Source organism: Stylophora pistillata, chromosome 5 (genome assembly GCF_964205215.1).
Source record: "Stylophora pistillata chromosome 5, jaStyPist1.2, whole genome shotgun sequence".
In the NCBI taxonomy this organism is placed as follows: domain Eukaryota; kingdom Metazoa; phylum Cnidaria; class Anthozoa; order Scleractinia; family Pocilloporidae; genus Stylophora; species Stylophora pistillata.
The window spans coordinates 3,991,538-4,013,293 of record NC_142523.1 but is presented as its reverse complement, the minus strand read 5'-3'; the positions used below and the strand labels follow the sequence as shown (position 1 = coordinate 4,013,293).

The 21,756-nt window shown below is 38.3% G+C and overlaps 1 protein-coding gene and 1 long non-coding RNA gene across 5 annotated transcripts; one reads left to right on the top strand and one right to left on the bottom strand.

Moving 5' to 3' along the window:
* Positions 1-1,487: 1,487 nt before the first annotated feature.
* LOC148729880 (uncharacterized) lies at positions 1,488-6,837 on the bottom strand. 3 transcript variants are annotated; one of them, XR_016001043.1, is made up of 3 exons: positions 6,364-6,765; positions 5,384-5,544; positions 1,488-1,906 (listed from the first exon to the last, which is right to left on the bottom strand). It is a non-coding gene; the product is annotated as an uncharacterized LOC148729880 (long non-coding RNA). The 3 variants fall into 3 exon arrangements; XR_016001044.1 differs by lacking the exon at positions 1,488-1,906 and adding an exon at positions 2,419-4,807 and having other exon boundaries at positions 6,364-6,796; XR_016001042.1 differs by lacking the exon at positions 1,488-1,906 and adding an exon at positions 4,847-5,058 and having other exon boundaries at positions 6,364-6,837.
* On the top strand, positions 5,689-21,387 carry LOC111334976 (uncharacterized). 2 transcript variants are annotated; one of them, XM_088759676.1, is made up of 12 exons: positions 5,689-5,777; positions 7,751-7,793; positions 9,990-10,091; positions 10,854-11,007; positions 11,432-11,619; positions 12,199-12,252; positions 12,622-12,781; positions 14,362-14,540; positions 17,986-18,526; positions 19,159-19,204; positions 19,390-19,444; positions 19,877-21,387. In XM_088759676.1, the coding sequence occupies exons 3-12, from the start codon at positions 10,016-10,018 to the stop codon at positions 20,038-20,040; spliced, it is 1,617 nt and encodes a 538-aa protein (XP_088615802.1). In that variant the 5' UTR covers positions 5,689-5,777; positions 7,751-7,793; positions 9,990-10,015; the 3' UTR covers positions 20,041-21,387. The 2 variants fall into 2 exon arrangements, with proteins under 2 accessions (XP_088615802.1, XP_088615803.1); XM_088759677.1 differs by lacking the exon at positions 5,689-5,777 and adding an exon at positions 7,490-7,602.
* The last annotated feature ends 369 nt before the right edge of the window (positions 21,388-21,756 follow it).

The window sequence follows — 21,756 nt, the reverse complement described above, 5'->3', positions numbered from 1 at the left end:
CAGGTGGAAAAATGTGATCGTTTTATTAGTGAGTGACGTGTGGACCTAAGATGCGCAGCATAATTCCTTTATCACAGAAAAAGCCAGATCGGAATTATTAACGTATAAAATCACCTTCTAGCCTTATGCCTGCAAGCAAAAAAGAAAATTACTTTGACTTCTAGAGAGTATCAGTTGTTTCCATATTTCAAACGATTCGAAAGCGTTGTAATTCGAAATTGACCTTGTTCTTAAGACAACGTTAATGTAATTAAAGGTAAATGAATTTTCCAAGAAATTAAATGAGTAATAATTCTGTTCTCGCAATCAAAAGTCAGTTAGGTCTGATTAGTAAATCGCAGTGGTCACTCTGTTTGAAGCTGGTTTAGATATTATTTTCCCACATTATTTTACCTTTTCGATGAATGCACAAAACTTATCAGTCGAGTTGTAATTGAGAAAAGGAATTCGTTACTCTTTGGATTAGGCATTAGGTTTTAAAATGCTCTCATAGTTAATTACTCCATAAAAGATCTTTTTGCAATCCCTCGGTGTAACACAGGACAAAATATCAAAAAAAAAATTTGAGGCTTTTACCTTCGACTTGAATCTAACTGGCTTTACGATGAAACAAATAAAGGAAATTTGAACTTGTTTAATTTGTTAACTCAATATCTCTAAATCTTAACTCGCTGCAATTTGATTGAGGAATGAAACAACTCGGAACCTAATTGATCAATATCTTAGCTCTTGAGGCTCAAAATTAAAAGTGCTGATACTTTTTCATTCTAAAATTGTAATCCAGAATTCATTGTTGAATGCCAAAAAAATTTTGATTCTAAATCGTCCCGTGTTACATTCGATAGATGGTTGCTTCCAAGATCTTTTAATTGGAAAAAATATCTCGGCAAGCTACTGCTTTAAAATATTGATTGTCTACAAACACACGAACTGATCTAAACCTAGTCGACGAATTTAAATATTTTGGACTATTTATAGCTTGCCATCGTACTTTTTCGTCCAGAATTGTACACATCTCGTGCAAGGAATTGAATTCCGAATGAATTCCGAATAAAAATTGGGGTTGAGGTTGGTAGATTCGATGGAGAATTTCATTTGAAATTTAATCTTTTGGACTTGACTTTAATGCTTGTTTCTTTTTAAGAGGAGAAAATTGACGTTAGGTTTTCAACTTTTTGCACGAGATGCTGTAAAATAGTTTTTGGCGGAAAATTTTGTTGGAAGTTTTCCAAAAAATTTTTTGCCGAGAAAGTTGTCAGGGGAACTCTGTCCAAATTCTACCAAATTTTCCCGCCAAAACTCTTGGTAGATATACGAACGACTCTCTCTTGACTCCTTTTTCATTGATTTAGTTAAGTGAAAATTACTTATTCAATTAACTTGTAATTAAAGAGAGTATTAAAATAACTCATTGAATTGTTATCAAATGTATATTGAAAGACAATAAAATACTTCATTCAGTGGATAATAATCATACAAGACAACAGTTGAAGAATTATAAAGTTTATTGACTATGTAGAGTAATAAAAGATGGAATTTAAAGAAAAATATTGGCGGGAAAATTCTCCGCATTTGAGCAGTATTTTTCCAAGTCTTTTAGCGGGAAAATTCGCCACTCATTATCATATGTTATTTACAAACAAATTTAAACAATCTTTTTTATGGTGGGAAAATTGAAAATCTCAAAACAGCCTGTGACATGGGTGTAGGTCACACGAAACAAAACTTTTTTACGTTTGATTTTAAGTCCTTGATTTTGGCAAATAAATGTTAGCTCTGTCCTGGTGCATTCGTGAGAAATGGGCGTCCTCTGTTTTAATTTCTACCTCAAAATAGATCTTTTCTATCACTTGTATCACAGGCTTTCTTGTTTGTTGATCGTGACGGTGAACATTCACCGCTCAGTCTGCAAAGAAAGCCAAGATAAACCAAAAATCAGCATTTGAAGTAGAGCTTAAAACTTGACTTTTTAGAGCAACATGATTTTAAAATTGCCGCTGACAGAAACACCGACGAGCTTAACCGGCTTTGAACCTGGCAAATGATAAATATGTAATTTCTCCTTACAAAATCATCCCTGAATCACATACTAAAGTCAGGAGAATAGAGGAGATGATCACCAACTAAAGAAGCTCGTGATCGTTAAACAAATTCTCCTTGACAGCACCTTAGGAAATGTATAGAGAACAGTATGGAGAATATGCATACTGATGTTAGGGCGGGTGACTAACATCTAATTTCTCCTTACAATATCACCCCTGAATCACACATTAAGGTCAGGAGAATAAAGAAAATGATCACCAACTAAAGAAGCTCGTGATCGTTAAACAAATTCTCCCTGTCAGCGCTGAGTTACCAAAAATTATTCTTCAAACTTTTTCGAAATTACGTCCACTACATCTTATCCATCGTAGAGAATTCAATTTTTTAAGCGACAAGACTGTTGCATTAAAGTAACAATCTATAATTTATCTTAGTAATAGTAAGTAACGGCTACTGGCCAAAATAACAGAATTTTTCCTTGTTTTATGTTCCCGTCAGGTTTTTAAGACCTATAACCGTAAACAACGTTCGGTAGTACACCAATCATTTTGAACGTGTTTGCCAAAAATGATTAATTCACTAGCAACGTGCGAGTTTGAACGCAAAATCAAACAAAAAGGCCGGATCAAGTGTTCCAGATCTAAAAATACAACATTGAGTCGTTTTAAACCTCAATTTCGCCGGCCTTGGAACCCTCCTGAGATGTTGGGAGAAAAGTTTTTATCACCGCGTGGCTTAGTTATTAAGTAAGTAGCTTAAGCAAACCACGACAGCAACGACGAGAACGCGGCAAAGTGAGACACATATTTTGCAGAGTTCAGTACGTGCATTTTAAAACTTTGTACATCCATTTGCCGTCTTCTTCCAAACGACAACGTGAAATGGCCAAAATTTATGATGTCCGGGAAAGTTAAGGAAACACAGACGACAACTTTATTTAGGTTTAAATTTGGAACTTAACCCCGCTCACATACGTGATGCTCAAGTTGAGGTGTGGCGCCGCAAGAGACAGTAAACATATCCAGACTCTCGCGAAATTTTTACTCAAAAAGCTAGAGTCGCTCTTGGCTATCACCTCGAGCGACTCTACGCTTCTTTCGTGCTTAGCAACCTCCCGCGTGCATCCATAACTCAATAGTGTATGCTGTGGTGTTTACCATTTGTTAAATAAACAATAGCAAAACAAGAAAAAAATACCGTCAAAGATTACAAATATCTTCTTGACACCGAGTAGGCAAAACTAGGTACGTGAAATAGTAACAAATATATTTGAATGATAATGAAGAGAAAGAAAGAAAAAAATACTGGAACCAACTCTTTCAAGACACCAAATCTATTTTTTTTTTTTTTACAGAACAATTCTCTTCTAACTAGCACCGATAAAATATCTTCGTTTAAAGATTTCAGCTCACACTATTTTGACGGGAAATGCAAATGTTTTTAAAGGTCCTTCCTATGAAATCAGTTTATCCACGCCTTTGATAAATTCCTCTGCGAATATCTTTGCAAGTATATTTGCGTAACCAATGTACTTAGCACCTTTTCGAACCTTTGCACATGCTGTCAAGAATGAACGCCACCAACATTTAGTCAAGTATCAGCACTCACACACACGCACCACCCATATAAATCTGTAAATCTCACTTATTTTGAATTATTAAACTTTGGACACAACTAAAAGTAAAGAGTATGTTTTCGCTTTACTAGTTTGTTTTAATGTAAAAAGATTCATTTGATTTCAACACTTCCAAGTAATGCGATATGCATGATATTGGGTTCCTGAAATGTGCACGAGGGTGGCAGAATGCATAATGCAGTTTACAGTTTCTGGGCCTTGACGAAGGAATATTGGACAATCAAAACGGCATAAAAAATAAATATATAAAACAATTCTAGTTCTATAGCAAAACAGTTTTTTAGACTACCAACTTTTTTCACGAAATTTTATTTTAGGATGAAAGATCTTTACACAGCAGCCAATCTTTCAAACTTCAAACAGAGAAAAATATCTTGAGTTAACTAATAAGTTGGGTTAAGGGGGCCCTATGCACCTCACTGAATGTTAAAATCTAGCCTAAGTCCGCGAGCAATCTAGACTTACCTTCAAGACATAAGAAATAAAACAACAATTTTTTTCAATTTATAAAAGGTCTGAATATCAGTAAATGATGACTGAAACTGAAGTGATTTGCCTGAGAAACATTTTCTCGTACTGATTTATTTTTGGATGATCAGCACTTGTTGCCTCAAAAGCAACAGCGAAATTATTTACTGAGGTTCCGAGAGCTTGATTGATCTCAATAAAGAAGCTTACAATTTTTGTTAACTTTGAAATTCTCTTGATAATTTTAAAACAATCAACTATCAATATAGAGAGCTCCGTGTTTGGTTTTAACTTTGCCTCAAATGCAGAAAAAATTTCACACTGTCCAAGTTTTGATAGAATTTTCCTGATAACTCAACGCCACAACAGTTAGAAAAATCCTCTGAAAATCTCGCTGACAGTATCTGTTTTGTTCGCACAGCAAGGGGAGAACTTGACCGAGGACCCCCTCCCCCCCGTACCCCTAGGATAATTACCTGTTACAAATGCATTCTAGAGGTTTTACACTGAATGAGCCCGACATTCGGCGCATGTAGCAAATTTGTAATATCTATGAAAACATTGATAGCGAACCAAGTTGTTAGAAGTTAGCTTGCGTTGTTTCTCTCCCTACACTGTCTTGAGTTTGAGTTGTTCTTACTCTATGCTAGAGATGCTGACCTTCAGATAGAAAACAGGGAAAACTGTTTTAGTCACGTGTACATGCATACCTATATCTGAAATAAAGGTTCTTATTTTGAATGATAAGACGCGCGATGTCTAGAACAAAGAATGTAGTTTGAGTGACCCGTACTTGAAATAAAAGCGGGAACATACATAATTTCTAAGACTTGGTAAATAAACTATCACAATAACCAAGTGTCGCCGAGTCCATTTTGTGGTTGATCGAAGTCTCCAGTGCCCATAAAAAACTAAAGTACAAAATAAGAATGATCGATTTCACCATCAACTCCTCTTTCTTTGGACGGGGCTATGCGCATAAATAAATTCATAACATGAAAAGATATAATTATGCCTAGTACAAAACTATTATAATGACGAGCACATGTCTCGCTGTCACTCTAAGAGATATTAGAGGTCACCAAAGTAGCAGATATCATTTATCTTACACGGCAAAAACACGGTTTGCCTTTTGCATTTTCTTCTGTCGGTTACTTGATGTTTCTAATGTAAAACAAAATAAAAGAACACACGCTATATTCCGATTAAAAATGTATAAATATGTAGGTTCTTTACCTTGAGAAAATTCGTGACAAACAGCATCCCTCCATCTTTGACGTCGAATTTAAAACCACTCCATCCAGCAACCCCAAAGAAGCACAGTCTGCCTTGACAGACCTGGCCATTTCCAAGCCGCAAATAACGCTGAAATGAAGTATTTCATGGCCCCAAAGTAGCTGCAAAAGACGAAGAAATATGTAGCTCGAAAGCTGTTTCCGCGTGCAATACTAGTCGCATAATATTAATTTAGCCAGAAATAAATTTGAAATTCAAATTTAGATGTGAAGCTTGCAGCTGCGAACCGAGAAGCTTTTCGGTCACTTAAGTTCAATTGTTACACGAAATGGGACGCTTTTGTTTTGGCTGGTTTTACCAAAAGTTTTATTTAAAAAAGAGTTGAAAATATCAGGTGAGTAAAAATCATTAACTGGAACTCAGGGCTGATTTGTGCAAAGCAAGATATAGTTCGATAAAGGGTTAGCCATTAAATTTTTCATTTAGACAAATGAATAAAGAGGGTAATTTTCTAAAGAAACTTTGGTGCTGCGTCGATGGGGGTAACAAGGTAATTTGGTCTTATCAACTAGGTTGAAATTGTAAATTAGCCACAGCATAGAGTTTAAAAATTAAAGCTATCTCTTAACGGGGCCAATTTACGATCTCAACTTGGTTAATAAAGCCAAATTTTTCATTTAGTTACTTAACTTCGCAGACAGTTTGAATTGTTTATATTTTTCCCACAGTTTCGTTTTACACTGAGGTAAAACCCCTCAGATCGTAAGCCCTAATATAAAAATTAGTAAATTATAAACACTAGTCTTAAAAAAAGGTAACCGAAAAAAGGAAAGAAACATTTCTGGTGACAACAGTGGAAATATATTAGCTGTTAAACATAAATTAGCCAAAATTTTGACCATCAGGTGTAAAAACCATCACCACGTTGACACCCTCTTAAATATGTTGATTTCTCGATAAACTCATAATTCTAAGCAAACCTTCATTTTAATCCTGGATCATCGCTAATCGCCTCTGAACAACCAGGTTTATGCCAACTCTCAAACATTATGAATTACTGGACAAGAACTTCTTCCCACTGAACACAGTTTGTCCGCCATTTTGGTTTCAACTATCGTGACGGTATCGCGGGCTCATCAGTCCTCTCGACCTTAACTCCGCTTAGGGAATTTTTTTAAGAAATGTTTTGAGCCGAACTGTGGCCGATATAGGACATCATCAGTTTAAACATCACCCGGATTTGAATTGTGAAGTTTGAATAGTCTAATTCCTAAATCAACAACTCAATACTTAACCGCAAAAATCCGGGATTTTTTTCTTACAAACAACTCCAATTTTCACCGTAAAAATCTGATGTTTCTATTTTGATGATAAACAACTTGAATTATTGCCGCAAAAAAGAAAAAAAAAACCGAGATGTCTATCGTTGAAATATACGTGTTTGAATATTTACCGCAAAAATCCGTTTTTCTCATAAACCTCGACGTCAAACCGCAAAAATTCAAGTTGTTTTTTTCTTCTAGAGTGAAAATCCGTGCTCTGCATGCGATTAGTGTTTATATCAGAAAAAAAAAAGAAAAAAGAGTGGACAGGCATCACGTTCCACAAACTTCGATCTTTTCAAGATTCTTAATATCGAGCAGGCAGCACTTTTTGAGCAGCACTCAAATTTACTTGAGGTAAGAAAGTGGCCACTTTAGGATAAAAATGCAAAGCCGTAAGAAAAGTGGAATGGCATGCAAGGGATGGGGGGGGGGGGGGGGAGAAGGAAGGGATGCGGTGAATGTTAACCCTCTGAGATACTCGAAAATGTCCCTGCCCAGAGGTCAGTGAAATGCTACTATAGAAAACCCACTCACCCAGCCCCCTCCCCCCTCTTTGCGGGAAATTCCCACCAACGTCTGTTTTAACGTCCACGCCATTTATAAGCGATCTAGAATACGACAGTGACCCGGCCGGATGAAAGAAAACAGGAACTCAAATGAATCGGACTATAACCTCAGAGGTGCCAAATATCCAAGAAAATTGCTATCACGTTTTTTAGAAGATTATTCGTCAAGTGGTTTTATCTCTATGTTTATACAGATATTTCATCACCGCAAAGTAAATCGATAGACGACGTGTGTGAGGCACGCTTGAGGGCGTAGAAATGATCTCCGACAATAAGGAGAAAATCTCTGAAAACAGTAATAAGGGAAAAATGTGTTGAACTGAATGAGGTGATTATTAACAGCCAGCAATACTAGTAGCTAATTCATCTAGTCGGGGATATTGCTTCGGCACCGATGCGCGTTAGATTAATATTTTGCATCGGTTAAATATTTAGTCCCTGAAGTGTTTTGATATTTAGACATTCATTCCTGAGAGTGACTGTCGAGCTCTAGAAGGAACAGCATCGTACGACTCTCTGGTAAGTTAAAGTAGTTAAAAATTTGATTTGATCGAACCAAAACACCTCTCTTGAAATGTTTCGCTTTTAAGCATGATTTGAGTCATCTCATCTTGAATTTGTAGGCGAAAAAAGGCTCACTGCTTAATTCCTTCAGCAGCAATCATCATAATTATGTTTTCTTTACAAAACTGGAACCGTACTTTTCGAAGTACGTTAGATCAAAAAGACAACTACAAGATATGAATGAGCTAAGTAAAGCAACTGAGCATCATTTTAATTCATGGAAGTTAAATAGTTCATTGTGAAAATTGAATATTGGAGTTTTTTTTTTTATTTTTTACAATTCTTATTTTATTTTTGGCATCAGACCAATGGGTGTTGATAACTTTATGCACTTTTCACTATTTTCAGGTAACTGATGGCAATTTTTTTTAGTGATTAGTTTTCCACTCTGATTGCTCGTAGTTCTTTCTATATGTCATGTATTGGTGGTATCCCTCATAATTTAGATCCTCACCTCTGAAATCTCTTAGCGAAAATACCCGAGAAATACTAAAATCGATATATGTTTTTACATTTCGCTACGGTCTGTAGCTGTTAGTTGGAGCGCATCATGTTAATCTTTACTGGTCGACTTAACCGAACAAAACTGGGAACCTAAATGAATTCCTTTTCTGCAAGTAATTAAGTAATTTGCCTTTTTAATGCAAGACCAAAACTTGCAAGACATTATATGACTAGCATGTGTCATTAATTCTACCCACAAATATCCCTTCTATTCTTCTAATATCTATTGGTTTGTGATTAAATTTCCTTTTTAAATCACTGGGCTATCATAAGCTATAGCAAACGTAAACCGCAAGAACTGATAAATTTTATCCTACTTGCGTTTCTAACGAAGTGTTCGACGACATTCGTTTTTTCTTCTTTGTCCTAAATACTCAATTGTCAGGAAAATGTTTTACAAGAAAACAGAACACTAGCTGCCAAATATCAAACAATTATCTTTAATTGAGGTCTCTAAAGAAGTTATGAGTTCTTACGATATTTTTGATAAACATTTAAGTGACGAGTTTCTTTCCATCTCGCAAAATTACACAATAATTTGTTATCATTTCGCGCTCACAAGAAAATATTGTTCAGCTATCCTTAGAGCATCATTTCTTCTGAATGGTTTGCTTTTCCAATACCGTACGAACTTTAAGTCCTGCAATTAAATCTTGTTATTGTTGTTGTAGTAGTTTTGTATCGTTAAGTGCCATCATATGTTTCTCAAGAAAGGTCGACTGGTCGTTTGAATATTAAGCCGTTACCTTGGAGCGCTTCCAAAACAATAAGCGCCTGAAAACCTTAAGCCAATACTCCAACCACAGGATATCCTAACAAAGATATGTTGATTGGATCATAGTCACTGTGTTACTCATATACGCAAAACATGCGCCTACCCAGAGCCAATGATGTAAGGACTAAAACTGACAAGATTAAATATAAATGGTAGAAATAATTTCTAGAATAGGCCACGAGTTGAAATTAGGTTAGAATAAGTACGGCAAGGGAAATCAAGCAAGCTGTTCAAGGAAAACGGATATGCAAAGCGTTTTAACGGGTTGTAAACGCTTGTAGCATAAAATTTTACAAGGTCCTCGACAAATACACTGATATACAGGCAAAGATTACAGATAGGAGACTGTTACCATTTAAGGACATACGTCCAGTGTGTGAAACAAAATGTTTCGGTCTTCTTCGTTGTTTGTTACATTTAATTCTTTTTTTTTTTTCTTTTACTGAGTGATCATCAGTTTTGGTCCCTCAGGCACCTCAAATTCTAAAAATGCTAAAACAGTATGCCATTTTTTTTCTCCTATTATGTATTTTTTTTTAAACGTCCAGACGAGTAAGTTTTGCGTTTGGAAAGGTATCCTTCACGAGTTTGTAAATAACGTCGTGGTGATTAAAAAGAACCACAGGATGGAAAGGAAAAAGAGTTTGTCAGTTTTCCAGTGTCGTTCCTAACTGCAAGGAGATCTGCCAAAAGAAAGCTGAACGAGATAAACTAATTGCAAATGCGTAAATGAGAATTGATCATTTAATCAATTACATGCACATGTTGTTTTACACCTAATGAACCAGGTTCCTCTATACTTTTTAATTTGCTTCTTTGGAACATGGAGTACGTGACATGGTGATTATTTTCTGTTCATTCGTGTGACCTAGGCCTTTTACGTGCTTCACCGTTCAAAATGAAGAACGCGAATTACTTCCTGTCGATACTGCTCACGATTACAACAGGTTTCCTCGGCAAAACGTCAGTTGAAGGTACGTACGTGATTTGATTTACCAAGAGTCTGATATAATACTACCCGCTTGAACGAGTCAGAATCTAGAATTGAACCGTTTAAAAGAACTGGTTCACAGGGACCAGGCATTATCTACAGCGGGGTGGGGGGGAAGCTGGGGCTAGCTTGGTGAGGGGTGGTGGGGGGGGGGGGAGGGCTGAGGATTTTGGGTAAGGGGATCACATGGTTTCCAGGGGGAATAATAATGAATAAATAATAAATAATATTTTAGCAATGGACATTCCAGTGGGTAGCTCTTCCTTGTCCACTGTTTCCAGATCGAATTGGAATTTGGAATGTTGTTTTTTGCGGAGGGAGGAAAACCGGAGGACCCGGAGAAAAACCCTCCGGGCAAGGACGAGAACCAACAACAAACTCAACCCACATGTGACGCCAGGTCTGGGAATCGTACCCGGGCCACAGTGGTGGGAGGCGAGTGCTCCCACCACTGCGCCATCCCTGCTCCCCAAGGAACAAGGAACAAGGCAGATAAGTGGTTGGAAACAAAGTTTGTAGGTTGGGCTATAGAAAATTAACTGATAATTAACTACCAATGAGTTAATCATCAGAGTATTACAGAGCCTCATGGGGGGATCACAAACAAAACGTTCTAGCCTCACCTGGCCATAAATAATCAGATGTGATTATGTTCCTATCGAGAAAATTGGAAAGGCAACACTAAAACATTAAACTTATGCTAAAAATCGTTATTAAATTTTTTTTTCAACCAATCTCTCCCAAGCTTGTGGTGATCGACTTACTGGTGCAAGTGGGACATTCTCTAGCCCGCAGTACCCACTAAATTACCCCATTAACGCAAATTGCGTTTGGAGAATAAACGTAACTCGTGGTTTTGCGGTGAACTTTACATTCATCGACTTTGACACCGAATCATGGTAAGTCGACAGTAATAAACATTGAATCTTTAGAATTAACTTCATTATCTGCATTATTGTTATGTTCAGAAAGCAGTCACCTTTAAATCCATTATGGAAGGATGTTCGAAGGCTTTGTTTTCACACAACTAACGCCCCTTGGTTTAATATGAGCGTCATCTAATCATAAAGAGGAGAAAAATGGAAAGTTCTCTTCTATCTGGTAGATGTTTGCTGATTCCGTCAGTCAGAATTCATTTATTCATTCACTTATCTACTTGCTTTTCCTCTAAAAAATATCAAATACCTTTTTCGAAAATCATGTTTAAACTTGTTTTTTTCTTTTTATCGGTGGCTGGATTGGCTGTCGAAAGTCATTTCTGTTTTGAAAGAGAATTCATCGAGAGGCAATTGGATTTCATAATGTAACCAATTTCTTTTTCAGCTGTGATCGCCTCCACATTCGAAATGGCGATGTTCTGCTGGATAGTTATGGCGGCAATCTATCAAATTTTACCGTGGGTCCAATAGCAGCTGTTTCGAACAATGCTGAGATTGAAGTGTCGTTTACTTCTGATAACTCCGTTCGTAGAAAAGGTTTTGTAGCATACTATAACATCTTCGCCCTCCCAGGTCAGTGTCAACCATAGGATATCCATACAGTTTCCTCACCGTGTTAACACTAGGACATCCACACAATCCAAGCATTTCATTTCCGATGAGATTTAAGGTGGCTCTGGACCAACTCCTTAGATATTTGCCTAGGTTGACGGGCAGTTATCTCACGATAGGTCATCATACATAATTTATATTTTAAGACGTGGTGGCCTATAAATGATCAGTGCACTGAGTTCTGGGTAAAGAGTTCCTGGTTGGAGACCTGGCCAAGTCATTGTGTTTTGTGTTCTTGAGCAAAATGCTTTATTTTCACAGTGCCTCTTTCCACCCAGAAATATAAATGGAAACCGGTGAATAGCTAGGGAAGCCTGCTTGGGGGGGGGGGGGGGGTAACCTTGCGATAGACTGGCATACAACCCTGGAGGGTGAAGCAATACTTCTGGACGCTTCATGTAATGTAAATCTGGATACATCCCGGCTAGATGGCCATTTAGCTCGAGTACAGGGTTTAAGGGCATAAAATGCAATAGTAACCCAAAGACTTTTGAATCACCTTGACAACATTGACAAAAGTGGGTGTGTATTTTCCTTTAGCACCATCAACGCCAATGCCAACGACACAGGGGCCAACACAATCTCCCTTCTTTGGTAAGTTTAAAAATCTCAAATAAATCTTATAGGCTTCATTACCAGTATGGCAGTGGGTGACCTCAGGGGAGTCTCTAGACATGGGAATATGCCTCAATTGAGCTATTTTTTACATACACCTCATTTGTTCCGTGAATATTTTGGTGGAGAACAAACTCTCGGAAAAATTTGTTGAATTGGCTCAACTAAGTTTTCTTGGGATCTCGCAAAAATTATTTAATTTTCTCTTCTTGAACAAGAACCATGAAGTCTCGATACGACCGTGAAAACGGGCGAAAGATCTTCCATTTACCAGCTTGGCGTTTGAACCTAACGTCTGTGAATGACGTCGTGTCATCGTTTACTTTCTTTCTTTTTTTTTTTTTGCAGGCTGTGGAGGAATGTTGAATGGCACTTCAGGAACGTTTGGAACTCCAGGATATTCCGTGCAGTATAAATACGACAACAACCTGGACTGCGCATGGACTTTGCTAATTCCTTCTGATGGGAATCTAACTCTTACCTTCGTTGTGTTCGATACGGAGCAGTGGTGAGTAAAGTTTTACAACTATTAATTGGTAATCTACAATCGCCCTCAGTCAGTCACCCCTTTTGCACCAAGCTATGACGTTTATTTTCCTTTAATTAGCTATGAATAAAAATTCTAATTGCTTCCCCGGCTCACCTCTTGTTTGGAGTACTCTTTTTTTCCCGAAGGCTTCTCGTTTTGACCTGACACAGATGGAACTTATGATGGACGATCCTCGCAGTAGATAGCGCTATTTGAGCAATAGCGAAATTCAGACCTGAAAAAAAAAAATCAGGCCTGTACGGGACTCGAACCACTGACCTCTGCGATACTAGTGCAGCGCTCTAACCAATTGAGCTAACAAGCCAACTGAGAGCAGGCCGTTAAGTTGATTCGTAATGAACCCGTGAAAGTGATAAATGAGATAGAATAAATATATGAAAATCATATATTTTGAACTGCGGTATTTGATACGTATGATGGACGATCCTCGCAGTAGATAGCGCTATTTGAGCAATAGCGAAATTCAGACCTGAAAAAAAAATCAGGCCTGTACGGGACTCGAACCACTGACCTCTGCGATACTAGTGCAGCGCTCTAACTAATTGAGCTAACAAGCCAACTGAGAGCAGGCCGTTAAGTTGATTCGTAATGAACCCGTGAAAGTGATAAATGAGATAGAATAAATATATGAAAATCATATATTTTGAACTGCGGTATTTGATACGTATGATGGACGATCCTCGCAGTAGATAGCGCTATTTGAGCAATAGCGAAATTCAGACCTGAAAAAAAAAAAAAAAAAATTTATCATTTATCACTTTCACGGGTTCATTACGAATCAACTTAACGGCCTGCTCTCAGTTGGCTTGTTAGCTCAATTGGTTAGAGCGCTGCACTAGTATCGCAGAGGTCAGTGGTTCGAGTCCCGTACAGGCCTGATTTTTTTTTCAGGTCTGAATTTCGCTATTGCTCAAATAGCGCTATCTACTGCGAGGATCGTCCATCATACGTATCAAATACCGCAGTTCAAAATATATGATTTTCATATATTTATTCTATCTCATTTATCACTTTCACGGGTTCATTACGAATCAACTTAACGGCCTGCTCTCAGTTGGCTTGTTAGCTCAATTGGTTAGAGCGCTGCACTAGTATCGCAGAGGTCAGTGGTTCGAGTCCCGTACAGGCCTGATTTTTTTTCAGGTCTGAATTTCGCTATTGCTCAAATAGCGCTATCTACTGCGAGGATCGTCCATCATACGTATCAAATACCGCAGTTCAAAATATATGATTTTCATATATTTATTCTATCTCACAGATGGAACTGGTACGAACCATAATACAAACATTATTCTCGCCTCATTGAGACCCTCTGCGCATGCTCCATCACTGACGGCACAACTGAACGTGAATATACAGCTGTAAAATGAAATATATACTATAACTCTTCGAGAGACAAGAAATTGGAGTGATATCTAACCGACTATTGCGTTTGAATTTTCTCTCCTATATTGCTTGCCGATGAGTAGTTAATGGAGAAAAACATTTGAACAGTGTAGATGTACATAACCTTGTAAACATTCTTCAATTTCTTGCAGTTGTGATTTCGTTCGCTTGACAGACGGTGATGGTCAAACAATAGCATCGTTAAGCGGCCTTAAGCAGAATTACGAAGTTGCAGTGAATGGAAACACAACTCCTTTGGTAACAGTGACTTTTACTTCTGACTCGTCTGTCAGACTGAGAGGATTCCTGGCTCAGTACCACATAGACCTACGTAAGTTTGTGTTGTTCTACGGACGAGCTGCATACTATCGCTCAGATTTATATTATAAGCTGAATCTTACATGCATTTTGATTGGTTCTCATCTATGATCTATTAGATGACAGATACATAGATGAAGTCACCATCAAAATCCTTTTGCTTTGTTATCGTACAAGAAATAGCTATCATGTTGTGGGTCTGATGGTAATAGATCACAGAAAACGTCAACGTATGCAGGGCTGTAGCCAGACTTCAGAAGAAGACAAGGCAAGTTTCGAGCGCCGAAGGCGTGAGCCGCTAGGAGAGTAGTCGGGCGGGGGACTAGTCTAGCGGTCGACTAGTCCCCCGCCAGGAGACTAGTCTGGGGGCATGCCCCTCATAACATTTTGAAATCTAGAGGTTCAGAAATGCTCTTTTAATTATTTTCCGCGCATTCTTTTTCAGAAAAGTCAATCTTAAAAAAAAAAAAGGGCAAGATCGAGGCGAGGCAATTGCCTTGCCTTGCCTCATGCTAGCAACAGCTCTGATGTGGTTTGAAGACCAAGTGAAACGCTCGGTTGCGCCGTTTTTACGACATTATTTTTGACGTCATTTGTGATCTATCACTGCACTGAACGCGCTCCCCTGATTACATCACCGAAAACCAGATAGATCATTTTTGTATTGCCCGAAGGTTCAGAAGATCATTACATGATGTCAGGGCTATGAGGGGAGCAGACGTCGGTAGCGACCATCATCTACTAGTAGCCACCCTAAAACTGAAGCTTAAGCGGTGTCATGCTCAACAGCAAGCTAGAACCAAGTACAATGTGACACACCTGAGGGATCCTTCAGTTGCAGAGGCTTTCCAAATCAACCTTAGGAACCGGTTTCAAGCACTGGAAGAAATTGAAAATGAAGACGGTACAATTGACACGCTCTGGGAACTTCTAAAGAGCTCATGGATTAGTACCTGTGAGGGCACCTTAGGAAGGCAGCAGTCCCAAAACAAGGATTGGATCTCAATGGATACTCTGAAGAAAGTGAGAGCAAGGAAGTGCAAGAAAGAGCGGGTAAACAACAGCCGGACACGTGCAGAAAAGTCACAGGCGCAGAAGGAATACGATGCGGCGCATAAGGAAGCTAGAAAGAGTTCTCGAAAGGATAAGAGATGCTATATAGAGAACCTAGCAAAGGAGGCGGAGGATGCCGCAGCAAAAGGGAACATGAAAGACCTGTATTACACCACAAGAAAGCTAGCTGGGAAATTTTGTCATGTTAATCATACCATCAAGGACAAACAAGGAAATATTCTGACCACTACAGAAGAACAGCTGCATAGATGGGTCAAGCATTTTGGAGAGGTCCTGAACAGGCCACCCCCGGATGAAGGAACCGATATCCCAGAAGCTGAATATTTATTCCCAGTAAACTGTGCCATACCTTCGAGGAGAGAGATTAGTAGCGCCATTAGGAAGATGAAAGACGGAAAGGCAGCAGGTACCGACAACATTCCAGCGGAAGCATTCAAAGCAGACATCAACACCACCACAGAGGTCCTACATGAACTGTTCAAGAGCATCTGGGAGGACGAGAAATCACCTACTGAGTGGAAAGAGGGACTTATAGTTAAACTGTCCAAGAAGGGTAACCTCAGGGACTGTGATAATCATCGAGGTATTACTTTGTTATGCACAGCAAGTAAAGTCTTCAACCGAATTGTGTTAGAGCGGCTAAGATCGGCAGTGGGTGGAAGACTGAGGGACCAGCAAGCTGGATTTAGGTAAGCTAGATCATGCGCAGATCAGATTGCTACATTGCGTATCATCGTAGAGCAATGAATTGAATGGAACTCGTCCTTGTACATCAATTTCGTGGATTACCAAAAGGCCTTTGATAGTCTGGATCGCCCCTTTCTTTGGAAATTACTAGCTCATTACGGAATTCCGCAGAAGTTTATCAACATCATAAGAAACTCTAACGAAGGTACCACCTGTAAAGTCATTTATGAAGGCCAGCTGTCGGAGAGCTTCGAAGTTAAAACCGGAGTAAGGCAGGGCTGCCTTCTTTCACCGTTCTTATTCCTCCTGGCAATTGAATGGATAATGAAGTCATCGACAGCGGGCCACAGGAACTGAATACAATGGACGCTCACCCAGCAGCTTGATGACCTGGATTATGCCGACGACATTGCTTTACTATCTCACTCAGGAGCCCAAATGCAGAACAAAACCAGCATTCTGGAAGAAAGGTCAAGAAAAACTGGCCTTGTTATCAACACCGCAAAGACCAAAGTCATGAAGATTAACTCAGGTTCAAGGAGGAAGATCAGAGTGAATGACGCCGATATCGAAGAGGTGGAATCGTTTACATACCTTGGGAGCGTAGTAGACATATGTGGGGGAACTGACGCAGACGTTGCAAACAGGATTAATAAAGCAAGAGGAGCCTTCCACTCCCTTAAGAAGATCTGGAGCTCTGGCAGCATATCTATATCAACTAAGCTGAAAATCTTCAACTCTAATATAAAAGCTGTGCTTTTATACGGGCTAGAGACGTGGAGGATGACAGTCAAAACGGCAAGAAAGTTACAATCATATGTCAATCATTGTTTGCGTCGAATCCTGAAGATACATTGGACAGACAAGATCACAAACGAGGAGCTCTGGGAGTGGACAGGTCAAATACCGATGGTCAAGCAAGTGAGGAAGAGAAAATGGATGTGGGTAGGCCACACGCCGAGAAGACCTTCAAACAGCATTACGAGGCAAGCCCTGCGTTGGAATCCACAGGGAAAACGAAAGAGGGGCCGCCCCAAGAATACCTGGAGGAGGGATACGGAAAAAGAGATGAAGGTCCTCGGGAAGAACTGGAAGGAGCTGCAACAGCTGGCAGAAAAGAGGCGTCAGTGGCGGCAGTTTGTCGATGGCCCATGCTCCAACCTGGAGCCAGGGGCTTAACTAACCTAACTAACTGCACTGAACAGGCGCACGGGAACATAATATTTAGTTGTAAAATAGAAATTGCAATGAAGAATTTTTCAGCGTGAAAACTTTCCCATGAACGTCTGAGGATGTTAGTTGTGACGCACGTCTGAAACCGAAAAAAAAATTAGATTAACTGTTATATCTGACTTTCTCAGGTCTTTAGGAACTCATTAATCAGTTTGGAGAGAAGAATTCTACCGGTCTTTCCCCGGTTCCTATTTATTATCTAGAAGATAGTGGTGTGTATGACGTCATAAAGATGTTAAATTTTCTTTTTCTTTCCTTTCATTGCTGAATAACATAAGGCAAACGAGATTTTATTCTTCTGTTAAGTGGATAAATGGGTGAGAGTTGAGGTCTAAATATGATAAGAACATAACGTACACACATATCAGCTGTTCGTTGTATGCGGAAGGCAGTATATACTAAGGCCTTGCAGGTAAACTGCCAATCTGACTATTTTTCTTATTAAGATCCAATTTACTTTGCAGCTCCACCAAGCTCGTCTGTTATGAGTTCCAGCCCGATGGTTCCTTTGACCACATCAGTCACAGTAACATCATCACTGAGTTCTCCAATTCTTTCCGAAATGAATCATCCTTCTACTCTGTCAACGAAAAAAACAGTATCACCAGCAATGAGTTCTCCAGTACTTTCAGTATCCAGTTTCTCCTTTTACCAGTCCACTCCAGCCGTAGAAATATCGACTTTGAGTACCCCTGCACCTTCAGCGCTGAGTTCCTTCTTGAACCAATCTACGCCATTTACAGAGATATCAACACTGAGTTCACCGATACTTCCAATGTTCAGTTCCTCTCAAAATCTATCCATGTCAGTAACAGCACTCCCAACATTGAGTTCCAATGCACCTTCAATACTGAGTTCTGCTAGCTTAGAGTCGACGCTAGTCACAGAATTACCAACATTAAGTTCTGCTCCTTTTACCACAGTGAAACCATCTAGTGCCGCGTTAGCACCCGTGACATCTTCTTTTGTTGCTCCAATTGTGACTTTAACACCTGACGTACAGACGTAAGTGTAAAGGGGGTTGATTAACTAAAATAATTATTAACCAATCTTTACAGAGCGGTATGCGATTATCATTTGTAAAACCTTGGTCTGAGTAACAACAACGGCCAATCAGATTGCGAGAAAGAAAATCGAAAAGAGCCAAAACAAACATATCCTTTGAAGCGCGGGAAATTGCCACGATTGGTTACGTTTTGGATCTGATTAGCTGAAAGAGTTCTCTTAATTCGGATCACAAATCAAACGATTAGGATTAGCATTAGATGTAGTGGCTGTTCTTTATCTGATTAGCTTTTTGGATTCATGGCAAACTTAGTAATTTTTCAATGAATGGATGGGTGGATGGGTGGATGGGTGGATGGGTGGATGGGTGGATGGGTGGATTGACTGATTAACTGATTGTCTACTTGCTTGTGAAAATAACGTCAAATTGAAGTAGTAAATAAAAAAGAAAATTGATCGTATTACTTGTGGCCATAGAGAGTAACTTATTTGTCATCTTCACGTCCTTACAAGTTCAGCAGAAATCAACTGGAAAGTGGGGTTTTTAATAGAAAGTTAGCAGCCATTCTATGGTCTTTATATTTTCTAATAAATTATTAAGAGATTTATATTTATGTAATTTACCTTTGCAGAATGCTTGTTAATCTACTCTCGTCTGTGAGTCAAATAATTTTGAGGGTAGGTTTTTATACTTTTAACTCCATATAAAACTTTTAGTGTGAGTCAAATTAAATTTACTGTGAGTGAAATAATTTTGAGGGCATGTTTTTATACTTTTAACTCCATATAAAACTTTTAGCTTTATTTTAAAAGATTTTCCACCCACTACACGAGACAAGACTTTTGTTTATTATTTTTGTCAGCTTCAAGGACTTCTTCAAGGACCAATTTCATCCAACGATTTTGCAAACTTTCAAAGTAAGTGAATCAAGGAGTTCAATTAATTCTTAGTCAACATTTTTATTATATTCGGGAATTAACATTAAAAATTTGTTTAGGAAAAACAAGTCTTTGACACGAATTTTCGATATCTAGATCTTCTTAAAATAATAATAATAGAAAATTACTTTGAATTTACGACGGATAAAAAGACCAAAAAGACCGTGGAACATAATCTGGGATACCTAAAATGACATTGTTCAAAAAGCGTCTTCAGATGAAATGTCGTGAAACCCATACCCAGTAGCGACTGGTTCTAATTTCAGATGTGATTGCTTGAAAGTATGGCATGAGGTTTTTAAATAAATCAGTTATGAGGTGAAGCTGAAAAAGGAAAAAAAAAAAGGCTACAGTGATAAGACTATTCTTGACTTTTTTTTTCTTTTTCTCTTTTTTTTTTTTTTTTTTCAGAGGAAACGCTGGTCATTTTGAAGCAAATAGAGAACCTACTAACCGGCCCCACTACAGCCCCAACCAGTAACAGGCATATTGTCAAGCGAGACATACGGGAATTTCCGGATACACAAGAATTGCTGGAACTACTAAACAAAGTTCACCAAAAATTATTGGGTTAAAGTTACATCTGGATGAATTTGTGAAGCTCAGAATAGCTGGTTTTCTATCGCTTATGACACGAAGAAATCCTTCATTTAGGGTTACTCATAAGGGAACTTTTCATAGAATTTTGGAAAATGCACTGTGTGCTTTTGAGTCTTTTGAGGAATCATAAGTGTTCGTTTGTCGACTCTCGACTTAATGATACATTTTTCACGTTTTATTTGCTGGTAGTTTCACAATGCATTAGATTTCCCAAATAAATGGGCTGAACCCGAGTTCCAGTTCTGACTGAAAACTCTTCTGATTGCGATTTGTATATAATGCAATATTTTTTTCGGTTTGGCCGATGCTTTTTCATGTGAGGCCAAGCAAAAAAAAAAGGAATTGTAGGTAATATTGAGAATGATAATATTGATGACACGTAGTAAAGCTAAGTGGGTTCTGAATCATTCCTCCAAGTATGCTGGCCATTGAAATTTATATCTAGACTATATTCTCTAATTTAGGGCTACAGATCATGATTTTTAACATGATTCTCGTATTTAGGAGAGTTTTTTCACGGTCATCCTGATAATACAGCATAATATATGATGTTGGCCTTATCTAAATTACAAACAGAATAAAACTGTTAAAACGAGGGGGCATATTTAAATGTAAAGAGGTGAAAGGTGAAAAGGAATACTACCTCGAGAAGGAATTGAAAGATCTAAGGAATAACTGAAGATTCTCAAGTCCTTCTTGATCAAACTTCGATGAGACATGATTGCAAAATAATCAACAAACTAGTCTAAGACTTTGAGGCATGGAGGAGGAAGAGATTAGGATAGAATAGAGATACAGATAGAAATAGAATGAGACAGGATAGAAGAGGGAGAGCTAAACCAAAAACTTTCCAGACTAGTTAACTGATTAATTTCTTTAGACTTGCGCACAGAAAAGTAACCCAGCATTACAGATGCTTTGATAACATTTGTACAAATTAAGCCAGGATTTTAGTCATTGTATGGCGTTTCTGTATTGTGTATTAGTTATGATACATAAATAAAAGGTGGCAGATATATGAGCAACCACGAGAAGAGTTGCAAGGGATAAACTTGCAAAACGCAAAGAAAAAGAAAGCAAACAACGCCTTCTAGATAGGCTAGTAGTGCCTCAATTCTACCGCTAACTACGTGCTGTCCTTAGGAAACAGTTTGTACGTTCGTTAAAACGATATCAGTCACCACTTAATAATCACAAATGAACACAAATATTGTATAATCGTGTTATCTGATAAATGATATCAGCTGGAACATTGCACGGAAATATGTTAAGTATTTTGAGAATTGTTATCCCGGTTTCAATAAAGGAAGAAGTAGAAAGAAGTTAGAAGCCGGTCGTTCTTAGAGGTCAAAGATTTGAGATAAAGGATTTCCATTAGTAGAGACGATTGCTCGGCAACCCTGTCCGCTTGGAAGTAAAATCATTTTGCGACGCATAACAACCTCTACAGCAACGAGGAAAACTATATCATTATGTTCCTTTGCTCACGATTTGAGAGAATCACTTTACAGTGACAATGGATCAAATTTTATTTTTTACATATTTTATCTTTTGATTTACAACCAAACTCCAATATTTGCAATGCCTCGTTGGGATTTAAGTACTGACACCTCAATATAGAACATTAAGCAATTAATCACCAAAGAGGCCGTAAGAATATCCCGTTTCAACCTTATCTAGAATCACGTCGT